Here is a 23663-nt window from a genome sequence, read left to right as displayed (position 1 = left end):
GTGGAAAATGTCATAAATCATAGAAGATTTTTTAAAAATCATCATGATCCCAACACCTAGACACAATCATTACTTTCATTTCAATGTGTACCTTTCCAATTTTTGTTTATATATGTATTTTTCTTTTGCAAAATGGAGGTCATAATATACACACTATTTACAACCTTTGCTTTTTAGCTAATATATGATGGGCAAGAAAATCGGTGATGTTGATAAATAGGGTAGGAGAGGATCCTCTTACACCTTCTGAATCCTCAAGAGCAAATATGTTCAGTATAGTTTCAATATTAATTCTATCTTAGTGTGTTTTTTCCTTTGAAAATTATCAGTATCTGAATGGCATTTGTGGCGACTCTCAACCCACCAGTATTATATGAAATATTATCATATCACTATATTTCTTTGAGCAGAATTTTGCATTTTCTCTGTTTTTACGTGCATGAACTAATTTGAACATCACAAGAACTTATAAGGTGGGGAAAAAAAGAACAGATGTTGTTATCCCTGATTTTATTCATAAATGCAAAGTGAGCTCGGGTGTAAGATACACTGGGATACCAGCCGTTACTCTTCCCACCACGCGCAGCGTGTGGTCTTTGACGTCAGACCTGATTTTAAATACCAACATTGCCACTGAATAGCTCTGTGATATTGGGCAAATTAGCCTCCCAAAGCCTCAGTTTCCACCTCTGGAAAATGAGAACATTGATACCTTTGTCATAGATTTGTTATAAGGATTAAATAAGAGAATTTGTGTGAAGTCCTTAGGATAGTATAAGGCATAAAAAGAGATTCCTAAAAATTTTACCCTTGTTTTTCTTTTTTTCACACATTCCCTCTTACTTTCTTATAACATTGTGAATAAATTATTATGTTTCTTTTTCCAATTTGCTCAATTCTTAGTTTAGCATTATTTTAAATAATAATTAAATATGAAATAATATACATTTCAAGAAAATGTAGAAATATAGAAAGAAAGGAAAAGAACACCACCACCCAAATACAAACACTGTTAAGACTTGGCTACATTTCCTTCCAGTCTTTTTTTTTTCCTTCTGTGCGAAGGCTTGCCACTTGTTTTTAGACATGTCAACTAGTGTCTTGAACTAAGGAAGCATAGGTGGCAGTTAAGGCATGTGTTTTAGAGAATGTGTTCTGTGTGCCACCACACTCTGCTCTTGCTTCCAGATTATAAAAGAGGTGCTGCTCTGGAAGCCTACTTCCGTTGGCAGGAAGCCAAAGTAAGGGGTCAGATGGGTGGTCCTGGCGGGGGTGCAATGAGGATGTCTCAGGAGCCTGAGCATCTGAATGCACTGATGAGTCCCTAACCACTGATCCTGTAGCCTTGGAGCAAATAGTGTAAATCTCAGCCCACTCATTCACAAAACTGGACTCTTTGATGTAAAAAGTGAGTCTGGACAAGACTTCAGCAGAGGCCACCTTCTGTCAGACCCAAGTCAGCCTTGTCATCACCCAGGGCATGGGCAACTCTGAATTACTACACTTGAGTATCTTCAACCACTGGGAAGAAAAGCTTTGCCTAGATCCTTAAAAAGTGTTCTGTTCAGGCTGAAAGGAAAATTCCTACAGCCAAGCATCTCCTGTCAGCTAATTTGATGGTTCTCTATCAAGTAAACCATTAGTGAATACATTGATTCTTTCTCTTTCTTTCCCTTTTTTGCAGTTCTGCCTTGGCTATTCCCAAGATTTCTCTGAACCAGTTGGGCAAAATTGATTTTTATTAGTTCCACTGGCCTTGTGGAAAATTATCTCATGAACTGGTTTTTATAGGAAGACTCAAAACGCAGCCCAGGGTGAGAAATGAGCCTATAGCAGTCAAAACTGTTGTCTGAAATGTCTTCAGACTGGAAGGCTGAATTTATTGCACAAAACAAGTACGAGCAAGGCGGAGGTGTGCAGTCCTGCTCATTATGACTGGAAAGGGGAACCAAAAAGCCGAGTGAAAAATTAAATTTTAATAATGCTAGTGATATTTTCTAAATCTTTCCTGACAGAAAGATTCTCATTATTTTTATCTGTCTCCAAGTAGGTTCTTTCAGTGCCATCTCAGAAACGGCCTCAGCTATGATTGTTTTCAAGGCTTTAAAGCATCTGAAAAACCAAATATATACAGAGAGAAATATGCTTTAGATTGTTCAAGGAGGGGCCATGACCGTGGTAACGTTTCGGCTAGCATATTTGCAGCCAACATTTGCTGGGAAGGCCTTCAGCTTTCACAAAAGAGGTCCACATTGTTAAGACAATTGCTGCCAATCCCCCGAACAAAGGGGCCCCACAGTCCACTGCACTTGGCCACAGAGGAACCCAGGGGCCCCAAGTCCTAAGTTTGGGCTGGTTCTGGAAACCGCCCTATGCTGGCCATGAAAGGAGGTGCAAGAAAAAATGGAAAGATCTTATTGTTTTGGTAAACGTGCAAACTTGCCTTCCAAGTATCACATAGTACAGAATTGTTTGGGGAAATGAGGAAAAATAAAGCCAGAATCATGAAAGTAGCCGACCCGGGAGGATGCGGATTCTTTCGGTTTTCTTAGCTCTTTGGTGCCTGTGTATAAACCTGCCTTGGTCCCAAAAGGATTTATAGCAATTTACTGAAATATATACAATACAGTAGATTTTCTATATATAAAGTGAAGTCAGGAGTGAGTTTGGCACACACCGGGGGCTAGCCTATACGTTTGTGAGAGGTGGGCCACAGTTTATCCCTGGGCATTCTGGATGGCAGGCGGCTTGAAGAGAGATGCTTTCAGTTACGTGAGTCAATGTCCATAAGATAAAAACACAGCTCTTTCCCCTATCCCGATGAGAGGGAACACCTTCCCATGGGACCTCATCGCAGGGACACACGCTGTGCAGGGTAATAAACAACATGTTCAAGAGCATCCTTACAGGAAATACGAGTTCCATGGGGCTGTCTTTTACTGTCCCTCTGTGTAAGCTGGTGGCTTTGCTCCAAGCACAGCTGAGAGTGCATATGCGAACCTAAACCTCGCCAGGCGGGGTAGATTCCAAGGGCTCCGCTGCTCCAGGGGGTGACCCTAGAGTCTCCGGGAGAGATGGACCCCATTCCTTAGGCTCCTCATTCGATGGTTTCTCTCACCTGTACTGTGTGATCCTTGGAAGGCAAGTCTCCCACAGGGGAGTTTGAGGTTGTACCCTCTGACAAGGACCTGGAGTGGCACCACCTTGTATTGGTAATTAGGTGACTTCCTGTCATCTAGTAGCCAGTTAGGGGTTGGGTTTTGCCATGCTTCTTGTGAAAACTAAGGGCAGGGAGCTTGAGGGTAGTACCCTAAAGAATGACAGAGAAATGGCTCCTTCTTTTTAAGATTCAGGCTGCTTTTTGGCTCAGTTCCTGTAAAAATCCCTCCTAATTTATGGTTGTTTTTTCTATTGATTGCAGCTAAATAAAGGATCTGAGAAAGTGTTCGAAGGCCGTTCTACTCCTTGGCAATTTATTTTCTTTATTTTTGTCAAGTCCACAGACATGGTCCTTGGCGTCCATCCTTACAGGCGCCGGGGTCACATGTATTTACTACCATTTTAGAGATGGGGAAACTGAGGCATATTTACTTGCATTTCACAAGATCACACAACATATTAGGAGTAGAGGCAATTCTGCAAACCTCTGTCTATGGCACTCACCCTCCAATAGAGGCCGCTTGATTTCCCATCGCAGGCCTACTGATTATAAGATGTTGCATATAAAATGTATGCTATCCTCCTTAAGAATAGCCAGCCAGGCTCTCCAGCGCATCCTGAAGGCTGTGAAAGTCCAGCAGGGTGCAGATGTTCACTCCAGCCCTGACCTCTGCCTATGATTTTCCTCACGTCGTGAGAGGTTCACAAGGCACATACAAGCTGGTTTGTGGCTTCTGTTGACCTCTCTCTGGCCTTTGACTCCGTGGTTGGGAATCAGTTATGGGCTAAGTCAGATGCAGTCAGTGTAGACCCTGGCTACTGATGCTCACGGAGAGGCTGAACTTCAGACTTCTGCAGGGTCAGGAGGGCTGGGCTTTTCCCGCCTCCCAGGGAACCTCCAGTAACATAGGGCAGGGGTGCCCTCACGCACTCACCCCCCTCCTTTCCATTTGTTCCTTAGTAACTAGTCAGAGGTGGCAGACTGAAGATCCACAGGTCCACCCTGCACCACAGCCATCTGCTTTGTTGGCCACCCAGTGTTTTAGAAAACTTTTACTTAGTTGCCAATATTTAAAACTTGGGAGATTTCACAGAAAGAACACAAGTTCTGGCTTCTCTTGGCAAATCGGAAGATCCGGCCACACTGAACCCGCTTGGAGTCCCAACAGCCATCAGGAACAGCCCCCCAATTTAGAAAAAGAGCAAGCACTCCTGTTCGCGCATTCTCTCTCCTGATGCCTGCAGCCCTCAGACTGGACAGTACCCCTCATCCCTGCAAGACTTCCTTCCTTAGAGAGAAGACTCACACACGTTCCCAGGCCAGCAGGGGACATGGCTTCCCAAGCCTGGGGATCCTGCCGTCTGATCGTTGCCCCGCCCCACCCTCCTCCCGCCCGAAGAACTGTGAGTCAACTACTGTGCTTATGGTTCATAAGCCTTCAGAGGAGGCCTTCTCAACCTGGTGCTCACCTGCTCAGAAGTGATTACTGCTGCTTTGGGGTATGAAAATCAGTTTAAGGTAGAAGATCGTGAAGGAGATACCATAAGTTTGAATAGACAGCACACACGCTGCTGGGTGTCTCATGCACTCTCCAACCAGGAAAATAGAACAGCCTAGTCAGCCCCTCTATGACGAAGAGCAAAGGGACAAAGGGACATGCAAAGGATCTGAGGAGAGGCAGCCCTAGGACTGGCACAGTGGGGATAGAGTTAAGATAGATCCCATTCAGCTTGCCATGGAACCAAGTCTGGACGAGAGAGAAAAGTTCTGATGTTATAATCTAGAAAATGTAACACATCCCTTAAGAGTTGACAGAGATGCAGGTGGCTGATAAACCTCTGCCAAAATGTTTTATTCCCCCCAACATCAGGAAAGAAAAGAGATGTAAATCCAAGACAATTGGGAGATGTGTATCTATCGTCAGATCTTGCAGGGAACTAATGTTAAAGCCCACCACAAAAGCCAAGGCAGCTGTGTCTCCACCAATGGGACGTCAACCAGCCATGATCCAGAGGAAGCATCTTGGCTGTCAAAGGATGTCCCCAGGCAAACTAACAGAGTTGGAAAAAGCAGCCTCCACCTTTCTGGGTAACTGAGTAGCTGCTGAAGATGGGGCTTCCAAGAGGGTGGCTCAGCCTGGAACCCACAAGGCAGGCTAATTAGGGCCAGCACCAGGATGTGCCCTGCAGAAACCTGCGAGGAGTCTGCACGCTTTCTAGGCCACGGCGCCTGAAGCTGGGGCCGGGGGTGGGGGGTTACTGGAGGGGGGCAGCCAAATAAGGAAGAATTTCAGGGCACATTGTGGAGATATCGGTGAGTAATAATAGGAGTAGAGTGAGAATAATTATTACTGTTATTTACTGAGCAGTTATTGACAAGCACTGATCTAAGCACTTCATGTTGGATTAACTCATTTACTTATTAATGTAATTCATTGACTGGGTACAGCTATCATTAGCCCCATTTTTCTGATGAGGAAACCTAAGCATTGGCTCTTTGGAACTTTCAGATTCCTTGTATTGGTACTTTTGTTTGCTTTTTTAAATAGAGGACTGAAGGACAGTTGTCCACTTTTTATTTTGCCAAGTAAGAAAGAGTAATTTCCAAGGAGAGAGTATATTTCCAATGTCCAAGTAAGGACACTGGGGAAAAACACTGCCATCTACTATCACTGTCACTCCACAAAATAGAGAACATTTTCACTCTAAAAGAGTCACACAGACATACTCTCAGAGAAGTAATGAAGTAACTTGCCCAAGGTTGCATTTCTGGTGTGTGGCAGATCCTGGATTCGAATCCAAGCAGTGTAGCTCCAGAAATGAAGGTGGCTGGTCAGCTTCTGCCTGATCATAGTTCATGACTTCTCTGGAGGGTGAAGAGGGTGAGGGACCCTCAGCCGAGGGGATCTGGGCGTGGCTAGTTCAGGAGGGTAGTGAGGTTGCTTCACAGTACAGGGGCAGGGCCCGGTGGGAATGCGGACCCTCCCTCAGGGCACCCAGCAGGAGGTGGAGTGGGGAGGGTGAGAAGCACCTAAGACGGGGTCGGCAAGGGGGCCATCCCAGGCTGACACCAGTGATGGTGTGCCTTGCACTGAGAACTTTACCAGGGCCACATCTGGAGTGGGCCTCACCTTCTCCCTGGGTGAGCCTGAGCCACTCAATCTGGGTCCTAATAAATCAGGATTATTGTGAAGATTAAATGACATCACATGTGCAAGAAACATCCGAGACCAGAAAAAGACTCCCTGCCTTTTAAGACTGTCTGGAAGTTACATGGCTGCCCACTCCCCGCGCGGAGAACACTGGGGAGAGATTCCTTTCTTACCTTTCGTACATGGCCAAACTCAAGAAAAGAGACATTAGTTCTTTCCCTAGATCACACGGTGAGTCTTGCTAGTTCTCCCACTGGATTTTCTTTTCTCTCTAACACTCTATTCCAAAAGATACATTAAATTAAATTTTCAGCAGACCTAGAATCTTTCTATAGCCTATCCCCTCATCAGTATGATTGGCTGATGTAGACATAATAAAAAATCATGTGTGGTACAAGGTCACTGGGCCAAGGACAGTCCCTGGTGAGTAGCCCCCAGAGGACAAGTGCCCTACCCTCTGTCCCCGGATCTGGTAAGGGATCAGGTGATCGTGCATTTACTTAGAAGAGAGAGGCTGAAAGGACACAGCCAATGTGCCAGTGACTAAAGAAAGCTGATGAAATATACTACTGAAAAAATAGGAATATTACCATATTAATTTACTGTGTATTTACACTACGCACTAAGAAAAGAGGTGACTTTGGTTAATTAGTGTTCCGCACTTTCATTGCATACCCAATTACTTTGTCTATGGAGAAGAATATAAAGATGAAGCTGTCAAAGACTCACCCTTCAAGCAACCAAGGAGAGTCTGGTAGAGACACACCAGTTATTTAAATAACCACTTGATAGTTTGTATTTCCTGCAGGGGTGGAAGACAAGACAGGAGAGGTAGGTTGGGGCTTGGGGTACCTCCTCTCTAAAAATGGGGATGATAATAGTCTCCATCTTGTAGGATCACTGTGAGGGGTCATCAAAGTGCAGAAAATGCCAGAACATGCCTGGCCTGGAATAAATGCCCGGTTATTATAGTTGCTGGTTTCAGTGTTGCTGCAGCTATCATAACTGTCGTGACTGACGTTGGTGTTGTTGCTGCCATCGCCATGGACACCATGGGTAGAGACTGGAAGAGCCATCTCCAAAGAGTAGAGCTGGGTGGGATTTTCTAGCTCCAGGGTTCACGAACTTTCACCTTTCTTGGATTGAGACTTTTTCTTTTTAAATAGAGGCCTGACAGAGCATTGTCCACTTTTTATTTTGCCAAGGAAGAGAGAGTAATTTCTGAGGAGAGAGTACATTTCCAATGTCCAAATAAGGACATTGGGGGAAAAACCTGCTGTTTGCTATCACCATCACTCCATAAAATAAAGGACATTTGAGCACTAAAACAGTGCAAGGACAAAATCTCTGAGAAAAGGGCAGCCCTTTAAAGTGAGTGATCTTGTTTTCAAGAGAAAGCAGCCTTCTCCGTTGCTCTTCTTTTCTCGCTTCGGCTCAGCCTGGAGTTTGGGAACCACCGCTCTCAGCCATCCCTGCCTCTCTTCATTTCACATGGAAGTGGGATTGGGTTGGGCTGAGGAAGAGGTGGGGGCCGCTGCTAGGTTTTGAGTCATGTTCCTTGATTATGTTGAACAGTCCCTGTTGGCAGAAGACCTGTTTTGAATTGCCGTTGTGTACAGTTGCCATCAGTGACACTGGCTACTCAGATGAAAATGAGTATTACAGTGAAACAAGAGTGGGCCTGGGGGTCAGAAGACCTGGCTATGCCCTGAATGGTTGACGTTGGACATGTCCCTTCACCTCTCAGGGCCTTGGTGTCCCCAACTCTAAAATGAAGAATCCAGACCAGACTGTGGACACCTTTTCCAGCTCTAACAGTCTGCAAACCTTTGAGGGATTAAGTATACCTCGCGTTTCTAGAGCATCATTATTTAATTCTCTTCAAGTTCTTTCCAAGCCCTTTGATTGAGCAAGCTGCCTTGATCCTATCTGAAAGCCCAGAGCCAGCAAAGCCACTCTCCAGGCCCCCTGCCATCATCAAGTCCGTATTTAAGAATGGTGGTGGCCGTGGTGCCCAGGCTGAAATTTGATGTACATATTTGGCAACGTAGAGAGCAATGTAACTACATATCACTGATCAAAACCCATTGGACTTATCAGTGGGCTCTGACAGGTACTTGTTGGCTGCCTTCCCAGGCTGGGAAGGTATCCCTGAGCCAGCCAATGGGACGCCCTCTCTTCGCTTTTGATGTTTATGCCACCACCTCAGAGAGGAGGCTGGGTCCTGCTGGGGAGAGTGTCAGCGTGAGCCTAGATAGACACCAGCCTGTGGGAACAAGGAGCCTGGCAGGTTTGGGGCGGCAGCAGCTTCCTGGACTCCTGCCTCCACCTTCCCATCCAGCCCCTGGAAGTTTCCCAGGCAGCTTCCCCGGCCTCGGACAACTTTCCTCTTTCCTGAAATGGCATCTCCTTTCACAGAATGATTTGCCGACTGCACACATGTGAAAGGTTTTACCTTTTGAAAGTGCTTTATAATCTTTAATGAGCTAATCCTCCTCTCCCTGGGGTGGTTGGTGAGCTGGCTGATTTTGTTTGGGAAGAAACTAAAACCCAAGTGTCATGGAGTGACTTGCTCCAGGTCACCCCAGGCAAATCCAGGACTGTGGGCACGCAACAAATTGTCCCAGGCGCTGGCATTACTCTAATTACGGCCTTTGTTGTCAGGCTGCTGTAATTGACTGCTCATTGTGACACCATAAGCTCCCACAGGGCAGAGACCCTGGGTTTCCTTTTTTCTTCAGAGGGACTTGGCCAGACCTGCCATACTCATCTGTGCATGGTCCAGGGACCATCACCTTCTCCAGCAGGGGAGGGCCTGCCGTAGTGAGCTTTTTGCTTTTAGACCATGAGTGGGCAGACTACAGGCCAGACCTAGCCTGCTGCCTATTCTTGTATGGGCCACGGGATAAAAATGGTTTCTACATTTTTTAAATGGTTGAAAAAAAATCAAAAGAAGAATGTTTTTTGACATGTGAAAACTATATGAAATTCCAATCCCAGTGTCCGTAAAGAAAGTTTTCTTAGCACACGGCCATCCATACTTATTTACATATTGTCTATAGCTGCGTCTGCACTACAAGGGCAAAGTTATGACTGTATGGTCCACGAAGCCTAAAATATTAACTGTTATGGGTTAAATTGTGTCCTCCCTTCCCCTGCTCCTGTCCCCTGAATTCATGCGTTGAAGCCCTAACCGCCAGGACCTTAGAATGTGACCTTATTTGGAAGTCTTGCCTTTGCAGATGTAATTAGTTAAGATGAGGTCATTCTGGAGCAGGATGCTCCCCTAATCCAATATGACTGGTGTCCTTTCAAAAAGAAGAAAGTTGGACCCAGATACATACTCAGGGAGGATGCCACATGAAGATGAAAGCAGTGAGGGGATAATGCTTCTATAAGCCAAGGAACCTCAAATACTACCAGCAAACCACCAGAAGCTGGGGGAGAGGCCTGGAACAGATTCTCCCTCACAGCCCTCAGGAGGAGCCAACCCTGCCCACACCTTGATCTCAGACTTCCAGCCTCAAAGACTGAGACAGTAAGTTTCAGTTGCTTCAGCCACCCAGTCTGTGGTACTCTGTTACAGCAGCCCTAGCAAACTAATGCGCTTTCTGGCTGGCCCTTTACAGAAAGTTTGCTGATCCCTCTTCAACTAAGCAGAAATTTAGAAAAAGGGTAAAGCCACTCTCGTCCTCACTCAGGACCTGACCAAGGTATGCTGGGGCTCAGGTAATGGCTCCTGTCTCCTCATTTCCTTGGGGAGAGTATGCTTATTTCTCCATCTATCAAAACTTATCCCTCCTGTGTCCCATTGCCTCAGGGCTCCTGGACAACTGCCCACACGTAAACTCAGGTCGGTAAATGTGGACTCTGAATGGTGGGCGATGGCTTAGTGAGCTGGCCCAGAGAGAACGCCTAGTTTTCTTCTATTTTAAATGGCTTATCCCAGAGACAGGAGTCTTATGGGCCATGCCCCCTCAGTTCCCTCATCTCACATGGCTTCGGGCAGCTTCCTGCTCTGACCGTGAATGGAAATTCTCATTCTGAGATGAAAGAACCAATAGCTCCTGAAGATTGTGACCCTTATAGCTGTCTGCAGAGCTTCCAAGGAACCAGGCTGGGACTGTCCTGTCCGCAGAGGAGGACTTTGTACAGATACGTGGCAAATGTGTGATGCAGTGATGGGGAAGTGGGTGGAGACATGGAGAACAGTCATCATGAAGGCCAAGATAAGGCCCATATCCTGGTCTGGATCTGAGAACTCCATGTATGAGTGTCCTGGTGCTGCTGTGACAAAGTACCACAGACCAGGTGGCTTAAACAACAGAAACTTATTCTCTCACAGTTCTGGAGCCTTGAAGTCTGAAATCAAAGATTCAGGAGGGCCATACTCCCTCTGAAGGCTCTAGGAAAGAGCCCTTCCTTGTCTCTTCCAGATTCTGGTGGCCCCAGGCATTCCTTGGCCTATGGCAGCATCACTCCAATCTCTGCTTCTGTCTTCACATGGCCTTCTTTCCTGTGTCTCTGTGTCCTCTCTTCTTATAAGGACACCAGTCATTAGTTCTGGGACCCACCCTACATCCAAGATGATTTTATCTCAAGATCCTTAATGAATTACATCTGCAAAGACTATACCCCTATTTCCAAATAAGGTCAAATTCTGGGGTTCCAGGTGAATGATTGCAGGTTAGGGGGGAGCACTATTCAGCCCAGTACAATCAGAATGGGTTGAAAGTGAGAGAAGTCCCAGCCAAACTTGCTCAAATCCAAAGGGAATTATTTGGCTCCGGTAACTGGGCAGTTTAAATGTGACACTTTAGGTTTCAGGCACACAGCAGGATCCGGGGGTTCAAATAATGTCTTTAGGAATCCATCTCTCTTTCTTCATCTCTTGGCTCTATGTTCCTCAGTGTGGGTGTCCTTCAGGCAGCTTCCCCTCCTGTGTGGTAATAAGAATGGCCCCTGCCACTCTAGGCTTCCATTGTCCCTACAGTCAATCCCAGTAAAGAGAGTACCTTTTTCTTGATTTTTCCAAGGAAGATCCCCAGGGGACACTATCTGGTTTGAGTCACATGCCAATTCTTGAACAAATGGTTGTGCAAGGAATAGAGAGCTGTAATTAGCTGGACCTGCCTGGGTCATATGTCCACCTGTGGAATCAGAAAGTGGGGTCAGAGAGTGGGGTCACCCCCAAAGAGGCAGGAATAGAAGACCCTGGATGGGCATTATCAGGTGGCACAACAACCACACAACTCTAGCTCTGAGGCAACCATGTACCCAGCTTTGCAAATAATGCTTCAAATTAAAGTTAGTGTCAGAGGCTGATAATAAACCATTTCCCCTCCTCCTGTGTCCATCTCCTTCTGGTGAATACTAACGTTGAGTTGGATAAAGAACTTGGAGAGCCTTTCCCTTGTATTCGGGATGTTCCCAGAGAGGTGTGGGTATAGGCTCCTTTGCACAGAGTTTATCTCATGCTCTCCTGGCTGCTAATTGTCCTGCCAATTGTTACTGTTCTGTCAGACCCCAAAGGTGGGGCATCATTATTCAGGCCTGCTCGGCCAGGCAGGAAAACATGCGCAGGATGGGGTGCTGAACCTGTAGAGTGTCGTGCACTCTCCAGCTAATGAATGCAGACTTGTAAAAGGGTTTGGACATGGCCGGCATCCTTAATGGGAGGGTAGCTGACAGCTAACTCCTAAAGCAGTGCTTGTCTACAAGCATCCGTTAGGAACCAGGAAGAGGGGGCCTGCCCCATGGCCCAGTGGTTAAGTTCACGCGCTCTGCTGCAGGCGGCCCAGTGTTTCATCGGTTCGAATCCTGGGTGCACACATGGTACCGCTCATCAAGCCACACTGAGGTGGCGTCCCACATGCCACGACTAGAAGGACCCACAACTAAGAATATACAACTATGTACCGGGAGGCTTTGGGGAGAAAAAGGAAAAAAATAAAATCTTTAAAAAAAAAAAAAGAAACCAGGAAGATACTCCATGAAACTTCAGGAAGGCACATGTGGGTGTGGGCTCTCCTTCATGCGTTCAGCAAGCATTTCTGTGAGAACGTCTATGCCAAGCTCTGTTTTAGGCACTGGAAATACAAAAGACAAAGAAGATTCAGACACTAGAAGGTCTGCTTTTCGTTGGAGAAACCTGCACAGAAACAGAAACTTATAAATCCGTGTAGTACCTGTCGTGGTAAGAGAGACGCACGGGGAAATACAAGAGTGAGACGGGGCATGATCAGGAAATTCCTGGAAGAGGTAGGGAAAATACGCTGGAGGTCAGGGACTTGATTTTGGAATCAGAATGAATCAACCTGAAAATGCTTTTGGTCACAAATAGTAGAAGACCTAACTCGAACTGACTTGAAAATAAAGTTAATTTATTTTCTCATATAACCAAAAGTCCAAAGGAAAGGTGGTTTGATATACAGGTTCACCATGTCTTCAGGACTGGGGTTCCATTTCTCTGACATTCTTTCAACTATTCTGTCCTTCATTGGGCAGCTTCTTTCTTAGGCTGGCTTCCCTCGTGGAAATAAAATGGCTGCAGCAGATCCAGACCTAACATCCACACACCCCATGGTCCAGATGACCCAGCATTCCAAGCAAAGCGTCTGAGATTCACTCTATTAGTCTAAGTCACATGACTGCTCCTAGTCCAGTCACTGTGGTCACCATGGAACTCGCTGATCATCTTTGCCTAGGTCACAACTCTACCCCTGGAGCTAACAGTAGTGTCAGATGTTTGGAATGGAGAAACGGATGCAGCCAACATACGTCTGCTATACATGGGAAGCAGAGTGCCTAGCTGAGCTTGCTGAAACATTCACCAACACACTCTGGCATTGGTTACAGCTGCAAAAAGCTCCTGAGTCTTCAGTGAGAAGTATCGTGACCAACTATGAACAGAAGAGGATCCCAGCTTTTGAAAACGAAGAGGCAAAAACCTATCCTTAAAGAAAAGAAGTCATGTTGGCCCTCATCATACCTTGGCTTCCTGGAATACATTAAACCAGAGCCTCACTTGGCTTGGTCAAACACCCCATCTTGTTGAGAAGGGGGGTGATAGTGTATCACTCAGGATAGTTTGTGTTATGCTGCAATAACAAACAATCCCAAAAATCTCATGGGCTTAATACAAGTCCACTGTGAGTCCTTGTGAGTCTCCTGGGCAGTGGTCCTCCAGGCACTGCCTCAGGGATCCAGGCAGAAGAAGTCTCCACCATCCGTAACTACATTCCTGGGACATACAGCCTCCTAAATCCGAACAGCAAGGGAGAGTCAAACACTGGAAGAGAAATGCCTCCACCTGGAAGTGCCGCCCAGCACTTTTGCTCACATTTCCTTGGCTAGAACAAGTCATGTGGCCATCCCTGACATCAAGGGACAGGAAAGTGCAGTCTGTGCCTAGAAGTGCAGAACTGGATGCTGGCAAATGGTGAGAGCCTGCTACAGTGGAATTCCTGGACTTCGCAAGCAAGAGCAGAGAGCTGTGCCAGGTGCCACACCTGCCTCCTTCCCTTCAACCAGTCTTCTGTGATTCCGGCTGCCACACGCAGGGGCTTGTTTCCAGAGGGGGAGGAGACTGGCGATGGAAAGATTAGCCGCTCCCTGGGTTCCACGCGGGGATCAGTATTTTCAATAGTACTTTGTGAGTTCAGCCTCAAAGTAAATGGTTAATTCATCTTGTATCAACAGCACTGTGATTCATAATGTAAACTTGGAGAATCCTTGATGTTTCGGGCCCACATTCCTTTTAATTTGGCTCTGCATTCTTTTAAAGCCACAGTGTGCTCTCTTAATAGAATGCAGCATGCAAATGCACAAGTTTTTGCCTGGAGGCAATTTAGCCTGGCTGTTTCAATGGATATCTTCTTTCAAGTGTATATTCTTTCTTAAATTATTTACTGGGTAAACACACTTTGCATTTTCAAAAGGGAGATTAAGACTGCTTGCTGCAAACCTAGTTGAACATAAAGCTTCCCTAGCCCAAAGTTAGAAGGAAGTTACTCTGGGCTTTCCCCAAAGTTCCTTCTCTAGCTCACTAGCTGGGAATCCCTCTTCCTGGCTCATTTTTTCTGATTCTCTCCGAACTCTGCATTCCTTTCTGCTTTGTCTACAGCAATACCTGCCTGCTGCTCCTGGCTCTGAGTGTTCTCTGGGCTGCCTCACCGGTGCCAGCCTTTGTTTCCCCTCCAGGCTGGCTCTGTCCTCTCCACCACAGGGCCCCAACAGTTCCCTTTTCTGGTCCTTAGAGGGGCCATACCTGCCCAAACCTTTGAAGTCCAAAGCTGGGTTGGTAGCCCTGTCGGAGTCAAGCTTTCTTCCAGCTCTGTTCCAATTCTTTTTTTCCCCCTCTATACCCTTCATCCCAAATATCTGCCACCCTTTGGTTTGAAAACAAATGCTGTCTCCGGCTGACCTCCTCCATCACCAGCACACGCTGCAGTTCCAAGAGGGCCATTCTTCTCCTGGCTTGGGGGGGAAGACACAGGAGTGCTCTGAGAAGGCTCGATGGTGTGAAGTTACATCCTTGGGGGTTTACTTCAACTTTTACCTTCAGCCTTTTCTACACAGACTCCCTGAGATTTTCCTGCAAATTAAATTTGCACAGATTTCTTCTCCATTCTCAATTAAATGGAGTGATTATAATTACGGAAGGCTGCGTTCTTTCATTATCATTCTTTGGACAGTTCTCTTTCGAGTGTGAGAGCAAACATGCTGTTTCCTGGGGCTGTGGAGCTGACTGGATGCACCAAGGAGGGAGTGGACAATTCCATCTTTCTGACCAGCCGTGACCCAACGGTGGGGTCACCCATCTTGGGGTTGGGTGTATGTTGAGTGCATTAAAGATACGAGCTGTTAGGAAAGATCATGAGTGAAGCACACTCCTCTTTGCCTTGAGATGAGGGAAAGCCCAATTAGGAAGCCCAGGGAAGGGCTGAGGATTTTGGGATTCCTGTGTATTCATTTTTCTAACTATGCCTCAGATTAAACAAGTAACACCCACAGTTAATCCTTTATAAATTAGCATCATGGATGCCTTGGGGCCCTCAGCCCACAAATAAAATGGTTGTCAACCAAGAGACACACTACCGTATATTACTTAAGGCAGAATTTTAAAGACTTTTCATGCTTTTAATCTGTTTCACTGCTGAGTTTCAATTTTGCTGATTTCCTTTGCAAGCTTGATGTGGGTGACTGTGGTAAATAGAGATTTTGACAGTGACACGGGCGAACGCGATGTGTAGGGACTGTTCTGAAGACTTCTGCCCCTTCTAGAGAAAAGGGGGAAAAAAATCAATTTGGGTTTTGAACAGAGCCACCAAGTAGCAGCGATCAGTGTTCATAATTAGCCTCACTTTAACAAGCTGTGAAGTCCCGTTTTTATTTATTTATTTTGAGGACAGAGAATCTTCTTGCCTCTTGAGTAAATATGGCCTGTTAAGTCTGAATTAGCTGTCATCACATAAGAATTAATGTCAGGGCGCAGCCTTTCTAGTGGGGAAGGGAGAAAATAAACGAGACAGATCTTAGCTGAGCCTTCCGTGATAAATGAGGACCGAGCAGATCGTTCATCTCCTTCGAGGAAAGTGGACACAGGCACTAAAGCAGTTTTGCGGAAGACGTGTCAGCAAATGTGATCATTTTGTAACCTGTCAGGAGGAGAGAGAGCTAGTCCTTCCAGGGGGCCACGAGGGAGTGGGCTTGTCTGATGCCACTGTCTCCATCCATCCATTTAGGTTTGGGGAAGAAGGGGTGGGCAAAGAGGAATCTGACTAAAACCACAAGGATGTCATCATCCTTCCAAGAAAGAAACTCATCCGGAAGCTAGAAAAGGCTGTGAACATCCTGCCAAGATTCCTTCCAGAAGATTCGAAGTAGGAGGGTGGGGTCCCTCTTAAATTCGGGCCTGGCTAGTCCCACCTGACTCCTCCCCTTGGTAGCCGCCTGTTCCGTATTCTGTGTCAGGCTAAGGCAGAGACCTTTCTCTGCTTGATATTCGGAGGACAGGAGGGTGGATTTGCTGAGGGGGCTTAGCCAGATGGACAGCCTGCTAGACTGCCAGCCACTCTGTCTCTGTTTCTGTGTGGGTGGTTCTGGGAGAGAAGCATGTGCAAGGCTGTTTGACCTAGGTTCCCTTTGAAACTCTCCACAAAGCATTCTGATGTTTGACCTCTTTTTCCCAGAACGAGGTAACAAATTACGAAACAAGTTCATCAGAAGCTCTCTGCAGGCATCTGGGCGCATGTGTCTCCACTCTGGTTCTCCTTCTGAGCTCCCAGTTCCCCATCAGCATTTGGCAGAGCCAGAACTGAGGGGGATGGAATCCCTAGAGGTGAGGGCCCACCAACCGAAGCAAAGGAGACACTCGGGTACTTTGTAGTATTTCTCATTTCCATCTTGCTTTGCTGTGGAGCAAATGTAACGTTTCCTCCCGGCATAACGCAGCCTGAGCCCCAGTGACAGATGATGGTTTCACAGCCTGAGCTACAGGTTTGACACTTGCTTCTTAATCCTGTCCTTTTCTTCCTAAGTCTCTCTTTTCCTTTTCCCCAGGTATTTTTGTACAGGTAAGTACCTTACTGACATATGTTTCCTTGGAGTCTTTTACTTTAACAGGAAACAGTGCAAAAAAATGAAGCTTGTCTCACATTTTAAATTAAAAAAGAGAAACTCGCATGGGGCCCTTGATCACTTAAAGATTACTACCTGGTACTCCGAGCCTGGAAAGCCATTTGATTCACTGTAGCTTTGCAGTAAGCATTTCTCCGGGTGCAGTGTGACAGTCGCTGTGGAGTCAGTCATTTCCTGGTGGACCATTCGTAGAACTAAAATACTACGTGGTCTCACATACACACCCCCACACCCCACTCCAGGCTCCCCACTCCCACCTGCGAAGCCATCGTTTGGTTAGTCAACTTAGTCTTGGATGATCTTTAGAACGTCCTCCTTTTATCTGTGTGAATTTTTTTTTTCCTTTGCTCTCTCCTAGAATCATCCAGAACCGCATCCTGGTCGTCATCCTAGCCATCATCCTGGTCATCACCATCCTGACAGCGATCACTTTTTCTGTCAGAAAACGCTGATGTGTCTGCTCTTCCTCGATAAACAGCAACCAGCAACAACGGCTTGTTCTGAGTAATTAAGACAAAATGGTCACATGAATCATTCTTTCGCGCTGACAGGCCCTGAATGACCCTCCCTCTCTCTCACCACTGTTCAGCTGAAGTGCAAAGAGTGTAAAAATATTTTCTATTCCTGTGTGCATGTGGGTGGGTTTCTTTTTCTAGGTTTGTCTTCACCCAGATTTGTTTTTATAGGGGAAGGTGATGTTTATTTGCCATTTGGTAACTTCATCTCCCAACCAAAACAGCCTTGGTGACAGTCTTCCTTGCCCTGTGGACATGTCAGGGGTCCTAGTCTGGGAGAGGGCATGATGAGTCAGTGATGGGGCTTCTGATGGGCTGTGCTGTTTGTCATACACCTCCTGTCACCGACTTGCCCTTCTGTGATGTCCGAGGATAAAAATGCAGAGAAAAGCAGAGGCCAGAGCCAGTGACCAGCTCCAGGAGACCAGCCCTGTTTCTCCCCAGGCGTAATGCATAGAGGCAATGTGTCTCAGTGCTTTCATTGTAAAGGTGGATATGTCATGTCAGTTGTGCAGGAGATTGACTTAGGATGTTCCCTGTTTTTTCTATGCATAATTATTTTTTGGCCAAGAATATTTTTTGCTGAGGCTGCCCAATAACCTCTTTTCACAACTCTGATTACTGGCTACAAGAACTATTCCCTTACATTCCAAAAATCCCATACTGCCCAGAATTTGCTGGCAAAGTGCGCCCTGACACGGTATTTAATTGTGACCTCCTCTCCCCTGACCTGTGTAAGCATCTCTGTATCCTTTCGGTCTTAATATTTGCACTCCCAAAAGCAGCCCTCCTACATGCAAAAGGTCTGACAAGGTTCTCTCCACATCCATTCGAGTATGTAAAGAGAACATGAATATTTCAGGAAGAGCAAGAACATGACGCTGTCAGTGTGAAATTTCAAATGTGATTATAAATATGGTAGAGTCCTGTAAGATGATCCACTAGAAATAAACTGTATGGAGAAGATTCACTAATCTCCTGTAAAAGAATAAGGGATTGCAGCGCGTTACAAAAGGACAGCTTGGGTTTTTTACTAACAAATGTCAGCAAAGCCTTCTTGACTTCACTATGTATTCAAACCTTTACCATGCTTTGTGATTTTCTTTGGTTTCTTTCTGTCCAAAGTAACTGGGAATTGCGTTCAAAATGAGTTCATTTATGATCAGGCTTAAAATTGCCCAAGCTGAGGTCATTTTCCCCCTAGTCATAAAGCAAAATGTTTTTTCTTAAGACTTCATAGGCACTTACAGGGTCCATACTGTCTTTTGAATATAATTGGAAGCTTTGAATCCTTGAAAAGCAAACCTGTTCTCTTCATAAAAAATGCTAACCACCTGTGCCCATGGATTGAGATCACCTGGCTGCAACAGTTCTTCCTCCCCCCCCCCCCCCAACTCGGAAGAGAACCATTATGGTTTAGAGAGGAAATGCAGAATGGCGAAATCCACCAGAGAAATCGTACTTATCGAAACAGGCCAGGGCCTGCATGTGTTCAGATAAATCATTTAGTATTGTGTAAATAAAGCTGCAGCCCTTACTTCGCAGGGACGGTGTGGGATTTTGGCAGAGCGAAGTAGGACAGCGAAGGAGTGGGAAGGCTGTGCTGTTTTTCCTACCGGCTTAAGGGATCTATCTCAGCAAGAATCTTTTATTCTGATAACGGAATTCTGTATGTGCTAAGCACATCGAAGAAAACATTAAAAAGCAAGGAAACAAACAAATAATCTTCTCCTCCTGAAACAGTAATGGTGGGCAGGTATTATACCATCCTCTCCGGTGGCTTCCTTTGAAACTGCTGAGCTTAGCTAAAGAATATAACCAGTTATGCAGCTGCACCTCACACCTCCGGACTCTTCCCGAGGCCACCTGGCAAAGCAGGTTGATCTGATCATCTAAACTTGCTGGCTCCTAAATATTTCATTAAAACCTCGTGTTCTTGTTGAAGTGGATGAAATGAGGAGGGAGTGCATCCTTCACGTCTCAGTGGCTTTTTCTTTGGGGTTCCATCTCTTTCTCAGTGGTTGCCTGAGACTGTGCCGCAGTTCAGCCTTGGAAGTGGAAAGAATAGGAACTGATAACTGTTGGCCTGACAGCCCCATCAGACCCACCTCAAGAGAGACCCCCTGGCCTGGAGTGCTTTGTAGGAAGCTGGTCCGAAGGCCCCTGAACTCCTACCTAGTCGTCCCGGATGCTGCAGGACAGACTCAAAGGAGCCCCCGTGGAAGCAAATTGTTCTCCCTTCTTCCCTGCCCCACCGGGGAAGGCAGAAAGCCTACAAACTCGAAGCGGGTCATAGATCTGCGAAAGGTTCTAGCAACTTCATATGTAGACTTCAATTGATGAATATTTCTAAAGTCGGAAGGCTTTGTTAAAAAGGATGTTTGACGGGAAGGGGGGGTGCGGTGAAGATGAAGATGCAGAAGAGGAAGAGGAAGCCTTGCCATATAAAATTCATGCAGACTAAACAGTTGCCCTGACAGGATAAATAAAGCGAATGCTCCCCTTCTCCAGAATCAAAAGCAATTTAATTAAAGTCTCTTAAGTTGTAAAGAGTTTTAAATGTTCCACGGTGAAGACAAATTCCTGCAAAGGCAGCAGGCTTGACGTCAGCTGCCAGGCCTGGGCTGGGAGGCCATTTGCTATTCTGTTTAAGGCAGGCTGGATTGTCTTATTTTGGAACCAGCTTGGTGGGGGGTTTGCTTTGCTACTGCTTCTGAGCCCTGAGCTTCAAAGGCAGAAATTAATGGTGAACAAAATTGTGCGGCTCTGGCCGTCCCATGCGGGGCAAGCCCATTGAGGGTTATCATTAAGTAAAGAAATAAAGAGGGGGAAAAAGCCTGCCTGTTCCAGAAAGCTCATCAGATAATGACCTCAGTGATTGGGTTTTCATTACCAAGCAGCATCCAGAGATTATCTACCCCCTAGAAGATGGGAGAGGGAAGAAAAGAAAGAAAGAAAAGCAACTCTCTTTCTCTCCCTCTCTTTCTCCTTTTTTTTTTTTTTTTTGCACATCTTTTCTTTAAAACTGTCAGATCATTTCAGTATTTCAAATCCGAGGAAAACAGCCTGCCTGCTGCTGTATTTGAAGTTGTAATGGTGTCAAAAAGTCACGACTGACTGACAGCCGTCAGTCCCAGAGGGGCTCATTAAATCATAAAAACTTGACAAGGAAATAATTGCGCATCGCTAGCAACTTGGCGCCTGTTTAGACGTTTTTATTTTCTTTCATTATTAGTCCCCACCATTACGTTCATTAACAAATTGCATTAAACAACTGTTAAGGGCTAATGATTTGTTTATCGCTTTTTTTATTATTATTATTTAAACATTAGCTGTGTCATGTGGTACCCCAGCAGCCTCTTGCCATCATCTGACTGAATATTTTTCCACTCCGAGCTCTGGGTACTGTTGGAATATGAAATAGATTATTCATTACTCTCCTCTTTGCCACTGATTTGGTTTCATGTAGCGTCTTCCACAGAGAAAGATGAAAACTTGTCAAAAATAGGTTATATCTTATTCGAAGGGGCAACAATAGCAGCAGGTACAGGCACATTTAATATTTAATTAAGGTGGATGTTAACCCCTTTAAATGACTTTAGCTGTAAGTTCTAGTCAGATGCAGAGGAGAAAAATAATTGTTCTTAATTTGCGACCTATTCAGCAGGCATCCTTCATGGAGTTAGGTGGAAATTTAGAGCAGAATTTTTAAATAATGAAATGTCCCGTCATAAATATTTATGGCCGTTTGTCTACGTAGTTGAGAATTAACTACGAGCAATGATTTCCTCATCGCTTTGGTTTGAACTGCTAGCCTACTGGGGCACCCGGTGCTTGGGCTGGAGATGGCTTTCCTGGGAGAAATGTGTATGCAGAGCCGAGGACGCTTGGTCGGTTGTGGCTGAGGCTGCTTTCAGAGGAACCACTGTGAGTCCCCGTCTCTGGTGCACTTGCTCCCCTTTAGCTGAGTGTGTGGTTGGAGGACTGTGGTTGGCGTGAGAGCGGGTAGGAACTTCTTAAAGAAACACTGTGTGTCTGCTCAGCCCGTGCAGGGAGGGTGTGATGGGGAGATGTCTGGGGCGTCTCTGTGTAGTCAATGAGCTCATTGCAAACAGTGCTTCCCTAATAGACAACAGGAGCAACGCTTTGCTGGGATTGACCTTCTGCCTTTTTTCCTTTCTGTGACTTGCCATTGGTGAAATGATCAGTTTTTCCATGGGCTATGAGCTTGATGGAAAAAGCTCCATCATCATCATCATCATCCCAAGTCAGAAGTCAATGGCATTCTCTATTCTGTAATTGCTCTCTACATCTGGTCACCCTGTTTGATTCAATTTCATGTAACCATGGAAGCCACTCTCAGAGGCCTGGTTCATTGGTACTTCAAGGCTGGGGTGTTCTGGTCAATATTAGGACACAGGGAGTATCTTTCTCCCAGCCTGTTTCTACTCCCACCCACTCATCCCCAGAAAGACCAGTCTCCTTGAGCAGCTATGCCATGGATGTGAAGGGGAGAGATGGTACTTGTTCCTCACTTAGCACAGCATCTCTCAGCATTACCCACCTAAGGACAGATGGTCCTACAGGAGCCATCACACAGGAGAGGCCAATCCAGCAGGCGTGAGCCAGGTGAGGCCTGGCCTCAAGCCTCATCCATCACTGTGGGTGTAGAAGCGGCAGACACACCAGGGTCTACGGCGTCTCAAACCTCCATTTCAGTCCACTCCAAATTAGCCATGGGACAACTTGCCACCTTTGGGATGGCCTCCACACCTCAACAGAAGGTATGCTCAGAGTCATTTTTCCAGAAGGAAGGAGGGCTCTGTGGGAGGCCATCCCCAGTCCAACTCCCAGAGACATTGGTTGAGGCTACTGCCTGAGAAGAGACACCAGTCTTCAACTTGAGCCCTCCCTATGGTGTAGCTCACTAAACTCAAACTAAACCCCAGGAAACATTCTTGTTTATGTGGCTTTGCTCTGCCTGCAGCCCACTGGGCTCAAACCAGTAGTACCTGTCAGAGGCCATTCACATTGTGTGACTAGTCAGGTGGCTCTTAGACAAGATGTCAGCATTTTTTAAATAGAGCAAGTGACTGTGTGGACAGCTCAGAAAAGTTCTTGAAGCCATAGGCACTGCACCCAAGAGGGAAGACATTGAAGGGTAACCAAGAGCAGCCAGGCACGGGCAGAATTGTGTGTGTGATTGGAGCCAAGGCTGGATACAGGGTCCTGAAATGGGTAATTGAGCCAGGGTCAGTGCCCTCTCCTGTTGTGGAGGAGGGAAGACACAGGGAGTGCTAAGAGAGACTGCCCATCTCTGTTAGGATTCCAGGTCAATAACAAAGTGAATGTTCCAGAGCCAGCTTACTAGAGGCAAATAAGGTGAAAACAAAATGGCAGGGCAAACCAAGATGGTGGAGCAAAACCAAGATGGCAGGACAAATGGGTTGGGAATGTATGAGGAGATGAGGAACAGGTGGTGTGCAGGTTAAGGATGGATTCCCCAGCACCAGGGGTTAGGAGATGGTAAATGGGGTTCATCCCAGGGAATACTAAGAGGGAGGGGCACAGGCAAGTAGCCCTACTTTGTGCCACCCTGGGCCCATCATTGCCTTCTTCAGGAGAAGCCAAAGGAGGGGAAAGACAGGGTGCATCTCTCCCAGGACCCCGGCCCAATCACGTACAACCCCCACTGCCATGCCTTGCAGGGCTCTCAGCATGCTGTGGGGAAAGCACTTCCTTATCCTGAATCACCTCGTTACTCGCACTACATAAGTAACGAAGGCATCACAGAAAGAGGGGATAATGCCGGGATGCAGAGCTCTGGACTGTGATTCTGTGAACTCCTGCACCCCCTCCTTCCCTTCATCCAAACAAGGCCCTTTGGCGTGAATAATAGCTCAGCGGCCCCGAAGCCCGTATTGATCGGCTGCACACGTGGCTCCGCTGAGAACTGCCTGGACTTTTCCTGGGGGCAGGATGGGCACTGCTCAGTGCAGCCCGCCTCCCCCCCCCCACCAGCCTCCCCCAGGTGTGCTCAGGAGGGGACAGTACGGGGGGAGCTAAGGCCCTTCTCCAGCTCAGTGCTTTGTTGCCTCAACTTTTTGTTTTTAACTTATCTTGCCAGGAAAAGGACCTGCGTTGGAGAGAAATGTTTTTTGCATGATGATGCCCCACAGAGTTGAGAATGAATATA

The 23663-nt window shown here is 46.3% G+C and overlaps 1 protein-coding gene across 4 annotated transcripts in view; it reads left to right on the top strand.

The window, feature by feature from the left end:
* Nucleotides 1-20755, top strand: part of VTI1A (vesicle transport through interaction with t-SNAREs 1A) — a 342609-nt gene extending 321854 nt beyond the window's left edge. For all 4 annotated transcript variants that reach the window (XM_001498407.6, XM_014733068.3, XM_014733066.3 and 1 more), the window contains one exon: nucleotides 17311-20755. In XM_001498407.6, the coding sequence (XP_001498457.1) occupies nucleotides 17311-17404 (94 nt within the window). In that variant the 3' untranslated portion in view covers nucleotides 17405-20755. The remainder of the gene's footprint in view (nucleotides 1-17310) is intronic.
* Nucleotides 20756-23663: the final 2908 nt, after the last annotated feature.

This window comes from Equus caballus, chromosome 1, assembly GCF_041296265.1.
Source record: "Equus caballus isolate H_3958 breed thoroughbred chromosome 1, TB-T2T, whole genome shotgun sequence".
NCBI classification, from domain to species: domain Eukaryota; kingdom Metazoa; phylum Chordata; class Mammalia; order Perissodactyla; family Equidae; genus Equus; species Equus caballus.
This window is presented reverse-complemented; position numbering and strand designations above follow the sequence as displayed.